We start from the raw sequence: 15,450 nt of genomic DNA on the forward strand, positions 1-15,450 counted from the left end.
AAAACGTTTCCTTTGGATGCAAAGAAAGGAAAGCATCCTTATTTAAAAACAACTATATAACAGTTCTATAAAGTGCCTGTTTGAGGAAACACATCAACAGATGCTTTCCTTGTGCAAAATAGACATTTTTCAGCTCAAATCTTTGGAACATACATGCTGTCCAGAGTTTGTGTTCACACATTACCTACAATTTCAGTAATTCAATAAAACTTCTAATCTGCACCACCAAAATTATTCTGCTTGATGCAAACTGTCTACCGCCCTCAATTCAGCTTTCAGGGCTTGAGCTTAAAAAAATCTTAGCAGAAAACTCTGGGTTCATTAATTTTTCTTTCAACTCATTTGCCCATTGTGCGTGTTTATTTTTGACTGAAAAAGTCCATTACTGAAGGCTATATAAAATACATTCTCTCCTAGGGAACAGCAAAACCACAATGCACACCACTGTAAGACACTGTTAAAACTTTAAAAAGCAGCATTTAGGATTGATCTAAAGCCTGACAGAGATATGTCTCCACTTCAAAATGCAACACGCAAGAGCTCTTGAAATGGCTTTGTTACGAGGCAGTAGATACGTTTTGAAACTTAAAAAGAAAGGTGTCTAAAAGTTGACAAAAGGAAGCTGAAGCAGCCCAAATTACTGCTGCTTTCCGGTTTCGGCTCAGATCTGCCTACAGCCAAGCACAGGCATAACAAGAACAGAAACTGCTCAGACAGAAGAAAAAGCCTGAGCCCGCCAGTGCTGTAATCACTGCAATGCAGCAGAGCCACATCAGCACCACCGTGGGTAGCTCAGGAACAGGTAAGGCTCTAGCAATGGCAGCAAGGAAAGTTAAAATGTGTACACCCTTCCTCTCAGTCTCACCCTAAACTGGCTACTCACTGGGTATCACTGAAATACTAATACTGGATTTGAGCTTTTCAGTGCCAAGATCCATTACAGGCTCCAGCTGGAGTGTTGAACATGGTCATAACAACAGAGAATACAGGTATTTCTTTGTGAGCCACAAGGCTGCAGATCAAAATTTCCAATAAACAAACAAAAACAACCACCCCAGAACACAACCAGTCCTTCCCCTCAAATTTACACTCCCTCCCTTATTTTGGCAGTCCATCATCTCTTCTATGTGTAAGAGGAGTTTTCATATCTCCCAGCAGGAGAGGAGAAAACAGGTACAACACTTACGAGAACAACTATGAATTCCATCCAAATCGAGAAAACAGATTTAAGTGAATTAAATAAAATACACGTACATTCAAAAAAGAAAATATATATTTAGAGAGAAGAAGCCATTTGTTTATTTGATTTGAACTGTCTCTTGTAGGAAAGGTATTCTGAATGTACCAGTGCACAGCTGGTCTGACCAGCCAGGAAGTTCGTGCTGCAAAGGAGTCCTTCTTGGATAAAACGTGTAATCAGGCTCATAGTTCAAGAGACAACTCAGTGATGCCATGTAGATATCCGCAAATCTAGAGAGACGTCTTAGGAAATAAGTTGGATTCTCATCAGTTCTGAATAAGCTTCCAAACTGTGCGTTGAAGAAATTCCTGTTCATCTCCCTGTCCCCCCAAAAAAAAGAAAACAAAGAAAATGAAGTGAACATACCTGCACACACCTTTTCACCAGCTAGCACCTAGGACCTGAAGCAGACAGTTCCTGTAATCTGTGCTATGCATTATTCTCTTGCCATTGCACTTCAAAGCACTTAAAATGCACCACATAAGAAATTTTTGCACCTCTTGCACATACTTGGACCAGAATCTAGCAACCATAGTAGTGAACAGAATAGCTTCACACTTCTGCCACTAAAACCAGTGGTAAGTTGCTTCTGGCTTCAGAAACATGGTATCTCAAGCTTTCCTTTCCAGAGACTGTGAAAGACTTTTGGCTTCTCCTAAATCTTAATGACATCCACTTGTCCTAAAGATAAAAGACTTTTTAAAAAATATAAATATTTGGCTTAATGTACACAAAAACCTTGCACCCATCTTGGAATTTACTTCTGTTATTAATCACTGCCAAGTATTATTCCCATTTCATTTACTTCCACATTTGTAGAGAAGTCAATACAGCTATGGGCCTTGCCAACTGTGCACTTCACACACCCTGCATTTAGGGGTTGTTCCTTCATGACTGTAGATTTTTAGGAGTTGCAGCCCTATTACCTATCTCTGTGATGAGTTCACTGCTAAATCCAGTCTAACACAGATCTCAGTTTCTGCATCTTCTAACAATGTATTTTATGTAATCTGAAAAAATAATCTAAAAAAAACCTGAAGTATTTTAAGTCTTGATACAGAAACACACTGTTAAATCATGTAGAAGTAAAGCTGTGTAATCAATAGCAACAGGGACCGCTGAGCATAGAGGGACAGGAGAACCGAGATGAGAGGGGAAAGTATTTGATATGATTTTACCTTTTCACGCAGAAAACTAACATCTGTTCCAAAGAAGGGGAACAGGGAAAAAGGGGTTCATATGCATGAAGGGTCAGAGGGGAGAAGACCTGCACCAGAGACAAGCAGAATATTGCTTTACACAGATAATTTAGAAGGTCTGTAACTACCAGGGAATATAAACCAGAGGCGGAGAGAAATTCTGAAGAAACCTGTGGAAGACATCACACACAACACTTGGCTGCCATGACGCATATTGCAAATTCTTCCATCTCCCGTGCCTTACCTCAGCTCCTTTCTTTCCTTCTTCCATTCTTCTAAAATCATTTGTGAATCGGGATCACGGTGAACCTGGAATGCAAAGTATGGATGGAATGAAAAGAATGTATGTATAGGTAACTAAGGATGCCCTTGTAAATTAGCCTTTCCATTAATAAACCCTTATCAGTTAACAGGACAAGAGCATGCTTCAGACATCAGTATACAGAATTTATCCACATGCATTTCAAAAAAGCAAACGCAGGAATCAATGCAGGCTGACCAGTGGAGGAAGGCAACAAGGTTTTGAGAAAACTGTAACTAGCCACACAAATAATTGCATTTATTTATCTACAGTCAAACTGGTGAACTTTACTGAGACAGAAATTGCTTGCAACGTCAATGTCCAGCATTTAGAAACTTGGCTGGATCCCTTCTGCTATACCGAGCCGATTACACACACACAGAACAGACCTGCATGTGTTCCAGTAATCCCGTCAAGGTTTGCAGCCAGGTCATGGTTTGAATGTACTTCTCTGTGTTCATTATTTTAATCTCTGATCGTAACTCTGGAATAATTGCACCAGTGCGCCAGCCATGCTTCAGGGTCAAATCCTGTTTACCAGGAATTACAAAATACAAGTATTAGTCTTAAAAAGAAGTAGTCAAAAGAACTGAAGAATCTGACCATTGTTTATCCCAAAGGGGCACTAATTTAATTGCTTCTTATGTAACAGCAGAAATATTCAACACTGGGACTTAATTGCGCCAATAGGCAATAGAACTTAATTTCAGAGTAAGCTTCAAATCCCACATTTTTAGACAGAGAGAGATAAAGAAGACAAACACTTGCAAATAACCACTAATTAATCAGGTTTAAAACAAATAGTAGGAAATTCCTTGGTAGATGAGACCTCTGCTGCTGTGAGAAGTACCTGGAGGAAACTTGAATGTTGGTTTTGTGGTATTTACCCATACACTCAGCTGACGGAAGGGTCCTATTGGGACCCCCTGGTATTCAAGCTCCTCCTGACAAGTATAGGATGAGGCAGCTGTCACCCATGCTCTCTTCTCCACTATGCCAGAGAACAGAGCTGCGTTCTCCTTCCCTTGGCCCTCACCCTTCTGAAGCACCCAAACTTGCTTTTCTTTTAAAAAGCAGACTCGGGCAAAAATGTTAACATCTGCTGCTGCTGAAACATGTTAACACAGCTTAGCAGTGGAAAGTCATATCCAGGCATTCATAAGCAATCAATTACAAAAGGGTTAAGTGGTGGTCACTTACTTTAAAGTTACAGATAACAGCACATTTGTTTGTAAGGTAGTAAGAAAACACTCGGATAGTGGGGCTACCACTACTGACAGGAAGATCAGTTCCTGCCATTCAAAACAGAAGTTCATTCAGCTCTTATTACACTTGGTAGTAAACGTCATCCCAATCAGCCACATCCTGTACGTTGGGTATCCGCGTTTACTCTCTGTTACATCAACACTATCAGTAGCTGGATCACAAATACAAACCCACACAGTCCTGAGCGCAGTTTGTAAACAAGCTAAATGCTAAAGTCAGGTCGAAAATATGGTCAGCCTTTTATGGCATCAATTTCCTTTACTGCAAGAAAAGTGAAATATGGCTTAACTACCAACTCAAATTTTGCTGCACTTGGAAACCTCATATGGAAGTGTGTTACACTGAATAACTGGGGAAGAGGAGAGGAAAACTGAACAAAAACCTCATCTTTCATTCTATTTTGTAAACTACTTACTGCCAAGTCACTGTAAATGTGATCACCAAAGTAGAGAACCTTAGAGCCCCTCCAGCCAGTAAGCTTCAGAAATTCATACAAGTTACCCTGCAGAAACAATGACATGTACATAGTAGTGGCATGCAACTTGCACCCTTCACAGGCATGAAAAAAGAATTTAGTACACGCCTAAAAATACTTCTGTATCAAGAATCTTGGCTTTTGTTTATATATTACAAATCCCAAATTTTACAGGCAATTTCAGTGATACTGTCACTTCAAGAGGCAAGTAAACTGCACATACAATATCAACAATGAATTTGCACCACTTCAATCATTAAAATAACCCTCTTAAAAAACGTATCTACTTTTTAGAAGCCTTTGTGATATCTAAAGAAGGTTGGGATTCTGAGAAATAGGTATTAAACTTGAACTTTAAAAGAGTTTCTTGAAAGCATACCTGTTTGTAAATCTGACCTTTCTGCAGCTTGTGAATTTTGTCCCAAAGCAACACTCCCCTTTCATTCACCTTCCGAAATGGTCTAGAGTAGAATTATATACAATTGTTACATTGCTGTAGAAATCCTGTCACTTTTTATTAGGAGATTAAAATTTTATTATTAAAAATATTCATCTTTCAAAGGGAAAACATAGTCTCTAGAACCTGAACATTTTGTAATAGACAGAAAATGCAAAGCTCCAAAACTCCAGCTTTAGCCACAGGAATGCAATGTATCTACTCATTATACCTATGACATTTATAACTGAGTTTGGGAACAACTGTAGAGAACTAAGGCGGGGATCCAAGACAGAGGGGAAGTCACAGTGTGAATTCTCTGCCATCAAGGAGAGAACATAAAATGTGAAGATATGTAAAAATCTTGCCTAATTCTCATTTTGTACAACTGAAGAAGGGGACAGAGGACTGGGGGCAAGATGTACAGCAGAGTTATTTTTATAAATTAAATGAAAATAAGTAAAAAAAAAAAATCTCACCTTCCTCTATCTCACTTCCAAATCATAAGTACCAATAAAAGAACAGGTCTTTTTCAAGTGCAAGAGTAAGGCATACACATTACAAATGTGTTTACTTAATTGAAAAACCTGTCTAAATCTGTCAGCCAGTCTGCCCCTTAAATATCATATGTGACTAAACAAAACCAGAAGCAATGAAAAGACATTTCCAGATAAGGGGCCGATTCTGGAAGGCTAGTGCCTGACATTTCTCAGGTTTGTTAGGAAAGCAATACACTTCACCAATTTACAAGGTAAGATGTTAAAAACAGATTCTGGGACCCTAACTCAGACCAGTAGACCTGTAAAAGCTATTGGTACTTTCTTAGATTAGAAATGGTAAATATTTGGACTTCAGAATTGGGCGTTGCTGCATTCTCTAATGACCTTACACAGGATTTCATCAAATACGATTTCATTTTACATTGAATCCAAATTAAAATATTTGATAGCATGCTCTACAGTGCTATGTGGAATAAGCTACTTGAATTATTCTTTACTGACTAAATACCCACCTTCGCTTATCGTTGAAAAAGTTTGGCTTATCAGCCTGTACGATGACCACATCAAAGAGATCCCTCCAGTCCTTGCCGACTATGAACTTCATGCCTTTATCCCTAGAACAGAGGGATATTAACAGTGAAGTGTAACAGAAGTGCAGTTATCTCTGCAATATAGTGAATTAAATTAGACAACCTCATCCTCCCCATCAAAAATATATAGCTAAAGAGCAAGCAACTGTTCACTTACACGAAGCTGCTGGGACTGTTTGTGATGAGGAACATCTTTTTGCCATGATCAGCCAGCTTGGCCAACACTGCACGGGTTTGTTCGGCATAGCAGATGTATTTCTCTGTAAAGATTGGCGAAAACACAATATTCATTGAAAAAGTTTTTCACAAGAACTTTCTCTGCATTCAACTTAGGGTTCAGAACATGAGGTTACACTTAAAGGCACCCTCAACAAGTGGAAATAACTCTTTCAACTGTTTATAATTTGTAATCTTAACCAAGAAAGCCAGAAAGATCATTATACTATCAGTAAAAAAAGCTTTGACAGATGATCTCATTAGCACTTACCAATGTCTGCTTCAATTGCTCTGTACATTATTCCTTTGATGTGGACATCCCTGATTGAATCCTGTCAGGAAGCAACACAACACTAAAAAACTGAAAAATCTTTTCAAGTATAAAAACCATGCACACTGCATAGCAGTAGTAATTTGTTTTTAAAACAATTCCTTTCTCCGAGTTACACTTTCAGCTTCACAGAAAAGCCATGCAATGGTCATTATGCATGCACCACCACTAGACAAAGAGAAAGCCTGTCCTCCAAGAAACTAACTTCATACTTCTGGGAAGTACAAAACTGTACAGCACAGAGGCTGTTTCACACAGCAATTGTGAAAGGGCGCTCAGAAGGGTGAAGTGGGGTGAAAAATCTGTGCAGAAGCAGAGTCATCACAGATTTCTAATGACCTCTGGAGCAAAACACATTCCTCTTCTCTCACAAAATAAAAAAGCCAGAAGCTTTAAATCAGGTAGATTTTAGATTACAATCACTCCCAAAACCCCTTCTTATTTAAAAAAAGAAATTTACAAACAGGTGAAAGAAGCTGAATGCTTAAGCGAAGTACCCATAAGGAGCTCTGGAGGCATTTGGCAGCTTTACTGAGCCAGCTCTGTACCAGACTGCTTTGTTTAGGACAGTGGTAGTGTCATTTTGATAGTTACATAGGGTATGTCCTAAAAATCCTCAAAAAATGGCACTACAGGGCTTCCAAAATGTTGGTAAAGCTGAGCAGTACAGAATTTTCTACTTAACACATCAGCAGAAACCACAAGAACTAGCCTTCTGAATATGTAACCATAGGCAGAAGGGAAAATTACTCTCACAGTCAAAAGTTTCTTAAAATCTGGCTCATCTACTTGGGAAAGTGAGAAATTCAGCATTCAGGTGTATCACATATGCTGAACAACTACACAAGTTTAATACAAGTCCACAAGGGGCCACGAAGTTTCTAAATGGAGAGCTTGTGCAGACAAGTACATCAACTTGAGCATGACCTCTTCTGTTCTTAAATGACCATGACATAAAATTCTCTCTTCTGCAGGATACATCCTGAGGAATCAAGAGGGTCACATTACTCTAGTCATTATTACTACATTTTTTTGGAGGAGGAAACAGACAAAACAGACATGCCAAAAGCAAGAGATAACAAATGGTGGTATACTACGCAGTACAACTGAAAGCTTCAAATTAGAGCTCCCTACAGCCTCTCACAACTCCTGCTAGTGAGAAAAGTATAGTTTTAATAACAATCCAACAAAACTTTATCAATGTACAAGACCTTCTTCACTTTGCCCCTATCCTCCATCAAACCTATAGAAAGACAGACAGCCCTAGAACACCAGATTTAAAAACATTCAATTTTTTTTTAATTAAAATATTTAAAACTTTCAAATTTAATTTCTTTTCCCAGGTCTACCTTCATTTTACATATGTTTTCATGGTTGCATAGCAGTAATTACTCTACAAGACTTAAAGTTGAGGTTGAGCTCACTGGAGCTGTCTCAACAGGTTGAAGCTTCCTGAAGCGCTCACAGAGGAGATCTGCAAACATGGTTTACCTAATTCTTCAAAGCTAGTACCTTGACATCTTTGTACAGATGAACAGGCTCATAATCTATGTTGTTTTTCAGAAAATATTCATTCACACAAGAAAGGAGTGTCATTTCTGGCAAGGAAAATATATCCATGAATTGCTTCATTGTATTTCCTTGTGAGCTCTACAGGAGTTGGAAGAAGAACGAAGGAAAAAAAAAAAAAGAAAAAAGGTCAGGCATTTCTCAGATTAGAACAGATTTCATTCATACAGTATAAATACCTCATCTTAGTTGCAGATATTCAGCCTTTGCCACCACTGTTCACATTGCTTTTAATTATTTTTTTTTAACTAACAGTCTTCCAATAAAATAACTCCAACAAAAGCATTTGCTTTATTTTAAGAATTAATCATGACTCATTACTCTTAAGAGCAGTTTTTTAATTCATAAACACATAAAAGACAGCACACAGCTAAAAGTCAAAAGAAGGACTTGGAGGCCTTCACTCGAAGTCAGAATTTCTATAAATTAGAGGCACTGGGTATTGTGATGGGGGTTAGAGGTTTGGATTTGTTTTTTAGTAAGTGGAATACTGATTAGGACTGCAAAACAATTTACCTCCTTGAGAAGAGATAATAAAAAGTTGTAAGAATCTACAATAACTACAATGCAGAAACAGAGGAAAAGATTTCTCATCTGCAAAAGCTGTAACTATACTTCAGTTTCACAAAAGGAGGGAATCTCATTATACAAGAGCAAATACAAACCAAATACTTTTCAAGAAGAGAGGTAGAGCAATGAGCTCAAGGCACAGAACAGTTGAGGTTGCAAGGGACCTCTGGAGCTCATCTTGTCCAGCCTCCCTGCTCCTTTCTGAATCTCTGAGGATAGAGACTCCTGGGCAACCAACCTGTGCCAGTGCTCAGTCACCCTCACAGTAAAGAAAGCACTTCCTGATGTTCAGAGGAAACCTGTGTTTCAGTTTGTGCTCACAGCCTCTTGTCCTGTCACCGTCCTTACCAAAAACCAAAGAAAGCATAGACCTGCAGAGACCAAGGCATCCCACAGGAAAAGCCAGGGTGATAATCAGAACTGCTGCAGAGAGCCAGATTTGGGAATTCTAAATTCAGCTCCTTAAAATAAGAACAAGTGCAAGAACAACAAAACGCTCCACAGCACAAAGAAGGGCGTTTCATGTCAACATGGGATTAACATCCATCAGTAAAAGTGGTAAAATAAAGTTGTTTTTTACTAAAAAGACAGCATGATTCTTTGGGAAAAAGAAACGAACCTACCAGCAAGAAGATCAACTTTCTCCACAAAGTTTAGGGTTTAACTTAAAAACCTTATTATTCATATTTTGTCAAATCCTCTTACTGTTACTTTGGCAGCTTTCATACAAGGGATGCCTCCATACATTTACTTGCTGCTACATCAGCTAAGCCATTAGATCACCAGGAAGAAGTACACAGCCAGTAACCAGATATGGTTCACCTCTCAGCCTTTATCAGATTTGCTGTGCAACACTGAGCAAGTCACTTGGTTTTCCTATGGGAACAGTGAAAGAAAAAACTACAGAGAGTGGGGGAAAAGGTATTTGTCACTTTGGAGGGCAAACTTCTTACCTAGCACTATAAGTCAATCACATACTGAAAAGATATAAATGATAGTAAGAACAAGAACAAAATACAAACACCACTACCCTGACCACCCCCCTCAAAAACCAGTTTGTGGTTTTACCTTTCCATAGAAATCACTCATTTGTTCTAAAGGGACATGGGAACCATCATACATTGCAATGACTTCATCATCTGGGACAACACTGAGCCCTCTGCAAAATAACACAAGCTTTAGTTCAGAAGTCAGATTAAAATTTTCCAAGTAACTACTGAATGAAAGTCTGACTGATTACCACTTAGATCTGGAGCTTATTAAAACACTAATAATGTCATAGGAACACTTTTGTCTAAGTTAAAGCAACATCTTTCCATTTTAACAGGCTGAAGCACACAGAACACATTCCAATTTTAAGTCCTTTTTACTTTCTTACGGGAAAAGCACTAATTAGTCTTCATTGAAACTATGCCTCAAGGGTTTGTAAGAAGTAGTAAGAGCTTCCAGTTTCTTAACACAAAGTAATTCCTAGCTCTGCCTTTGTTTCACACGGCACTGATGATGTGATAGTGTTTAAATCAGATTATTCTGCAGCATGACCTTGAAGATTCCAGGGAAAGAAAAATATACACAACCTTTAACTAAATAAGAATTTCTTTTAAACTGTATCAACAGTTCAGTTTCTAAAAAAATGAAGATTATTTTAAGGACTGCTGACAAGTAATTAAAATATAAAAATATAACAACAAATGGGGAAGAAGGAGACATCATCTGTCCCCAGAGTTTTTCCACCAACTATTAAGAGATGAAAGGCTTTGTTTTGGGTTTGAATGTTTACAGTATCGAGCATGTTGTACTAAAGCATCTAAACCACTGTGGGCACACAAACAGCACACAGATCACCAATTTTACATCAATTTAGTCAATGGAAAGCGTCAGGTTGTGTGGACACAAAGCAGTTGTGCTCCAACCACACCAAACTTGCAGAATGATATGTCCAACCTTAAAAGGTCTGAGCAAATACAGCAAGACCTCTCAAGTGTCTCTGCAGCTACACTAAAGTCATGTTAATGGGCACTCTGTGACAATTATTTACATAGAAAGCAACAGCAGAGAAGTCATCAGCGTATTTTTAGATGTCTTTCAGCACAGTTTAACAGCCGGAAACAAAGTGAGTCAGCACTATGTGACCAACCAGCTTGCCAACTTCCCCAGCTCTCAACTGGGGAATCAGCTGTACTGTATCAGTTGGTAACAGTGTATGCAGGTCTCCATGTACACACAGAGGGCCGGACAAAGAAACCCCTTTCCGGTAAGACTGCAATACTCATTCATGTCTGTGCTTTCGGTACGCTGTTCCTGATAGGAATGCAAGATGTACACTCTTAAACACAAGATGTACACTATTAAACACGAGTAAGATATTAAAAGAGTATACACTTTTATTATAAATATTAAATTATTTTACATACCTGTAAACTGTTCCCAGCTGAATATAATGAAAAGCATCAATCTTCATTAGTAATGCCTTGCAGGGGTGGGAAAAAAAAAGTAATTTTTTATCACTTCAACTATTTGACACAAAATTATAAAAAAATCAAAGCAACTTTATCTATAATCTTTCCAGTTCAAGAACACCTGAGCACCTTCACTTCAACTTCCTCAAAGGTTCCAATTTATCAATGGCTTTTACCTAGGGCTTGCCAAATCACCAGGGAAACACTGTCCAGTGATCTGAGCAAGGTCATGAAGAAACATCTTTTCCTACTAGCAGATGCCTGCTTAGGTTTATTTTGCTGCAAAGTTGTCTTTCTTCCTCCCCTTGCCCACCGTAAGAACAAAACACCCCAAATACTTTATCATTAACAGGGGGTTTTTTAAGGTCAAGCTTGCCATGAAAGAGAAACAAACATCAACGCAGAGTGAAAAATCAGGAGACTTAAAAACCCTGTTTATTTTCTTTGGCTAGGTTTTCAGCACCACATAACTCATCACAAAGTTATTTATACATACCCGGTGCACATCATAATGAAGTCCTCTGATTGCAAAATTGGGATCATAATCGTATTTTCTTATTTCTGCAGGATACTAAGAAAAGATGGCAATGATTTGATTTGAAATTCATAACAAAGGCAAATAGGAAAATTGTTTCTGCAGAATTTTAAAAGCCTACGTTTCCTCTGCTTCTCATTTTCACTAGTCATTAAAAGTGACTTTCTGATAGGTTGGTGAGATTTGCAGGAACGTATCTACACTGCAAGACAACTCAAACATTTTTCCAAAATCCAAGGTCAATGTTTTAAACCTAAGTCAAGCAAGGTACCTAGAGTTGGACATCCAGGTTCTCTGTAGTGATTACCTTTGAACATTAGTCTCCTGTTCACAAAGTTATTTTAATATAGTCGTCTTTGAAAACAAACTACATTTTATTAACTTCCTAAAATTCAATAGCCAGGTTACCTTTCACTGTGAAGTGTCATCAAGAAGCAGACTACACAAATGCAGTTTCCAACTCAATCTTCTAGCTAGAAACCCAAGAATAAGGTCTGATTTATAGAGATAACTGAACTTTACTGTTCACTTCTACTGAACAACAACAACAAAAAAAAAATCAATAAAATATCAATATTAACAGGAGAAAAAGATCTCCACCATTTTCAAGGAAGAAGCACAGATTATCTGTTTTGAATCCTTAAGTGTGGATCATACTCTTGATCTCAGATTATTGTGTTTCAAATGTAGACCCCAGCAGTGTTTAAAGATACTGTGCACTGCAAATAAACGCCAAGAGGACAGAAGGAAGAAGAGAAATCAAAACGGCAAATATTACCTGGAAAAAACAGATTCCCGTAACAAGGAACTTCCCCTCACAAAGATCAGACTCTGAAAGCAAGTTGGGCATTAAACACCACCAGAGTGAGTCATGTCAGGAGAAGACCACAGTGACCCAACTGTCTTTACCCTGGACAGCAGCTGTAACACCTTGTTGTTTAGAGATGCATGTGAATTGAATCTGTGTCACACATTCTTTCCTCGGGTTGCTTACAGAGAGCATAGGTAGCTCACACCTCCTATTAGGGAGTTCTCCAACATTTTTCAGTACAAGCCCATTTTCAGGCAATTGTAATTTTGTCCTGCTTTAAGCATAGGTTAGCCATGAAAAAAATACATTAGGTGTGTGCCTTAGGCTAAGGACTTTGTTAATTTGTTTTTAAAAAGTAAAATAATTCAGTCATTCCTGACAAGGCCTGAGAACACTATCATTTCTTTGATTAACCAATTGCAAGGTGATCCTTCATCTTCCTCCCACAGGCTACAGCAGTCTTAGAACTTGACAAATGCTTCTCAGGCATTCTCCACAAGGTTCTCCATATATATACAGCTAGTTTACAAGCCTTCGGGGGGGGGAAGTAGATTATATAGCTGCAACAGAGGCTCTAGCTGCTCGTACCAAAAAAAAAATAAAACACAATTTCTCCACAAAGTGTTTATCTAGGCTGATATGAACTTGCTCTGCAACCGCTGTAGATTGTGATTGTATTGAGCACAGACATCTATAGTTAAAGAAAGTAGTCCTTTCTCCTAACTTCTGAACTATCATCCTTACCACCTTTACTAGAAAGCATGAGGGAGGCTACTGATCTGAATGAAGGACAGCATCAAAAGCCTACAGATGCATTGGGACGATGTATAGATTTGGACAGGGAACAAGAAGCAGAAAAGGAGACAAGGGAAAACATCTGGGGGTGATACAGAATGTGATTAATTAAAAACTACAGTGTGCTGCACATGCCTCAAAGCAGCCACATCAAGCATGAACAAGGAAATTTATCTCAGACGTTTTCAAATTTCTGCATGCTTGACTTTCCTACTTTAATTTATTCTTCTAGAAGGCTGTCTTTTTGCATGCATGCCAGTGCATATGAGAAAACGATTGAGCCTATCTTGGCTCACAAATCAAAGCTTTCTTACAAGCCAAATGAAATAATAATTAAAAGGCACTGTTTGCCTACCCTACTCTTGGTAGGGACAGATATATCTGGACTGAAACAGCAGTTCACATAAGGTGGCGCAAGGTCCATACATTAGGAAAGAAATAAAGCCAAGAGCAAGAGTTTACATTCAACACCTGCTGCCAGCTCCAAGATTAGCATTAAATTGATGTTTATTCTCTTGGACACATTTCAAAATTCCTTGCTTCCTACACTGTATTTTGCAATTTCTGTTGAATTATCTTACACTGCCATGACCAAACTTGGCAATCTTTTAGGTTGACTAAGCTTTTTCTACTGTTAGAGGCAAGAAAAACATTAACAGTATAAGCAGCTACAGAGATAACATTACTAAGAACTGTTGTTCCCCCAATAAATTCCAACAGGAGACAATATACTTCAGTAAATTGTCTCAAAAAAGTAATGATGGCTTCATTTACTAGAATCCAAGATATTTTAATCAAGACAAATGGGAAAGTTATTACTGACTGAATTCCTTCAAACTGTAAAGACAGAGCAACATTTTAATTACTGTCTATAAGGATTAATCTTCACTTCTATGGTAATGTTGATTTTTGCAAGGACCAGGTAACTTTAATAAAGTATGTTCACACATTCTACAGAAATTGCCACCAAGACATGCCAAAATGTTAGAGGGATCAAGTTGTGTATGCTTGTAGCACCCATGAAGTTTCGTTTGTTCTTCCAAGAATATTTATAGATGTTTATATATAGCTCATAACCTTTAGATTCAAATACGAAAGTAGAATAACACCACCCATTCAGTTTTAGGTTGTATAAAACACACAAACAGTTCCCTTAATAAAGTTACTCTCTGGAATTTTTGTCTTTTACTTTCCCTGCAAGTCCTAAAGTTCAATAAAGTTTGCCTCTTTCAGTCTGCATTTTCTTCTGTCTTTTTCCCTGCAATACCTTCAGTTTCCCAAGTCACTCACCTCCCTCCTACATTATGACACACAAAACCATGCCCAAACTACACAATAACCAGCTCCAAGCTGCCTGGATGTCAACTGGCCACTGATGCTTACTGGGGCAATGGGGCAGTACTCTCTCTTAGGGGATGACTGAGCTGAAGACGTATTCGGGTCTCTCTCATATCCGGCCTCTGATTACAGAGTCACTGCACACACTGCCCTTTCGGCTACCTCAGCCAAAACGCCGGGCATGTACAGAGCACCTCGCAAGCACACAGTGCAATCAAAGACCTCATGAGAAGTCAGGCTAAAAATACTCCATAATGAAATTAATGACTGCACTCACAGCAATACATACAACAGTGTAACAGTTAACTGCTAAGCTTCTCATCTGTTAGGGTGACTCCAATAATTGACAACCAGGAAAAACCAGAAAACCACCCCACCACCACCAAATTAACAAATAAAACTTTATTCCTTCATAGTTGTCAGGCTGCACTCTGCTCAAAACTGCAGCTGAGAATAAACCAGGACTTCTGTGCTTCATATGCAGCTGTTGTATAAAATGCACCGTAAGTGAGCCAAGCTAGGACTGAGGCATGAAAAGATGCGTTAGAAGATATTTATTATATTCTTTATTCATAAGTTTAATGTTATTCCATTAATTTTACTCACCCGATGCTCATTAATAAGAAGATCTCGAGCAGCATTGAAGATCAGCGTGTGCAAATGTTTAGAATAAAAGACCAAGGTGTAGTCGTAGTCAAAGCCATAAATTTCAATGTCTGACAGGCTCATTTCATTGTTTGAAAAAATGGCATCCGGATTCAGCATGTTACTCATAATTGAAGGAACCAACTCTGCGAACAGAGGAGGGGGGGGGGGGGC

At 38.4% G+C, this 15,450-nt stretch overlaps 1 protein-coding gene across 1 annotated transcript; it reads right to left on the reverse strand.

Moving 5' to 3' along the window:
- Nucleotides 1-1,298: 1,298 nt before the first annotated feature.
- On the reverse strand, nucleotides 1,299-15,414 carry NT5DC3 (5'-nucleotidase domain containing 3). The gene is made up of 13 exons (XM_010190802.1): nucleotides 15,238-15,414; nucleotides 11,649-11,723; nucleotides 11,108-11,163; nucleotides 9,762-9,852; nucleotides 8,067-8,204; nucleotides 6,495-6,555; nucleotides 6,165-6,267; nucleotides 5,930-6,031; nucleotides 4,861-4,942; nucleotides 4,422-4,508; nucleotides 3,130-3,270; nucleotides 2,684-2,748; nucleotides 1,299-1,560 (listed from the first exon to the last, which is right to left on the reverse strand). Exons 1-13 carry the CDS (start codon nucleotides 15,403-15,405, stop codon nucleotides 1,299-1,301), a joined length of 1,431 nt encoding a protein of 476 aa, XP_010189104.1. The 5' UTR covers nucleotides 15,406-15,414.
- Nucleotides 15,415-15,450: the final 36 nt, after the last annotated feature.

The sequence above is a fragment of the Mesitornis unicolor genome, unplaced genomic scaffold (assembly GCF_000695765.1).
Source record: "Mesitornis unicolor isolate BGI_N332 unplaced genomic scaffold, ASM69576v1 scaffold4788, whole genome shotgun sequence".
In the NCBI taxonomy this organism is placed as follows: domain Eukaryota; kingdom Metazoa; phylum Chordata; class Aves; order Mesitornithiformes; family Mesitornithidae; genus Mesitornis; species Mesitornis unicolor.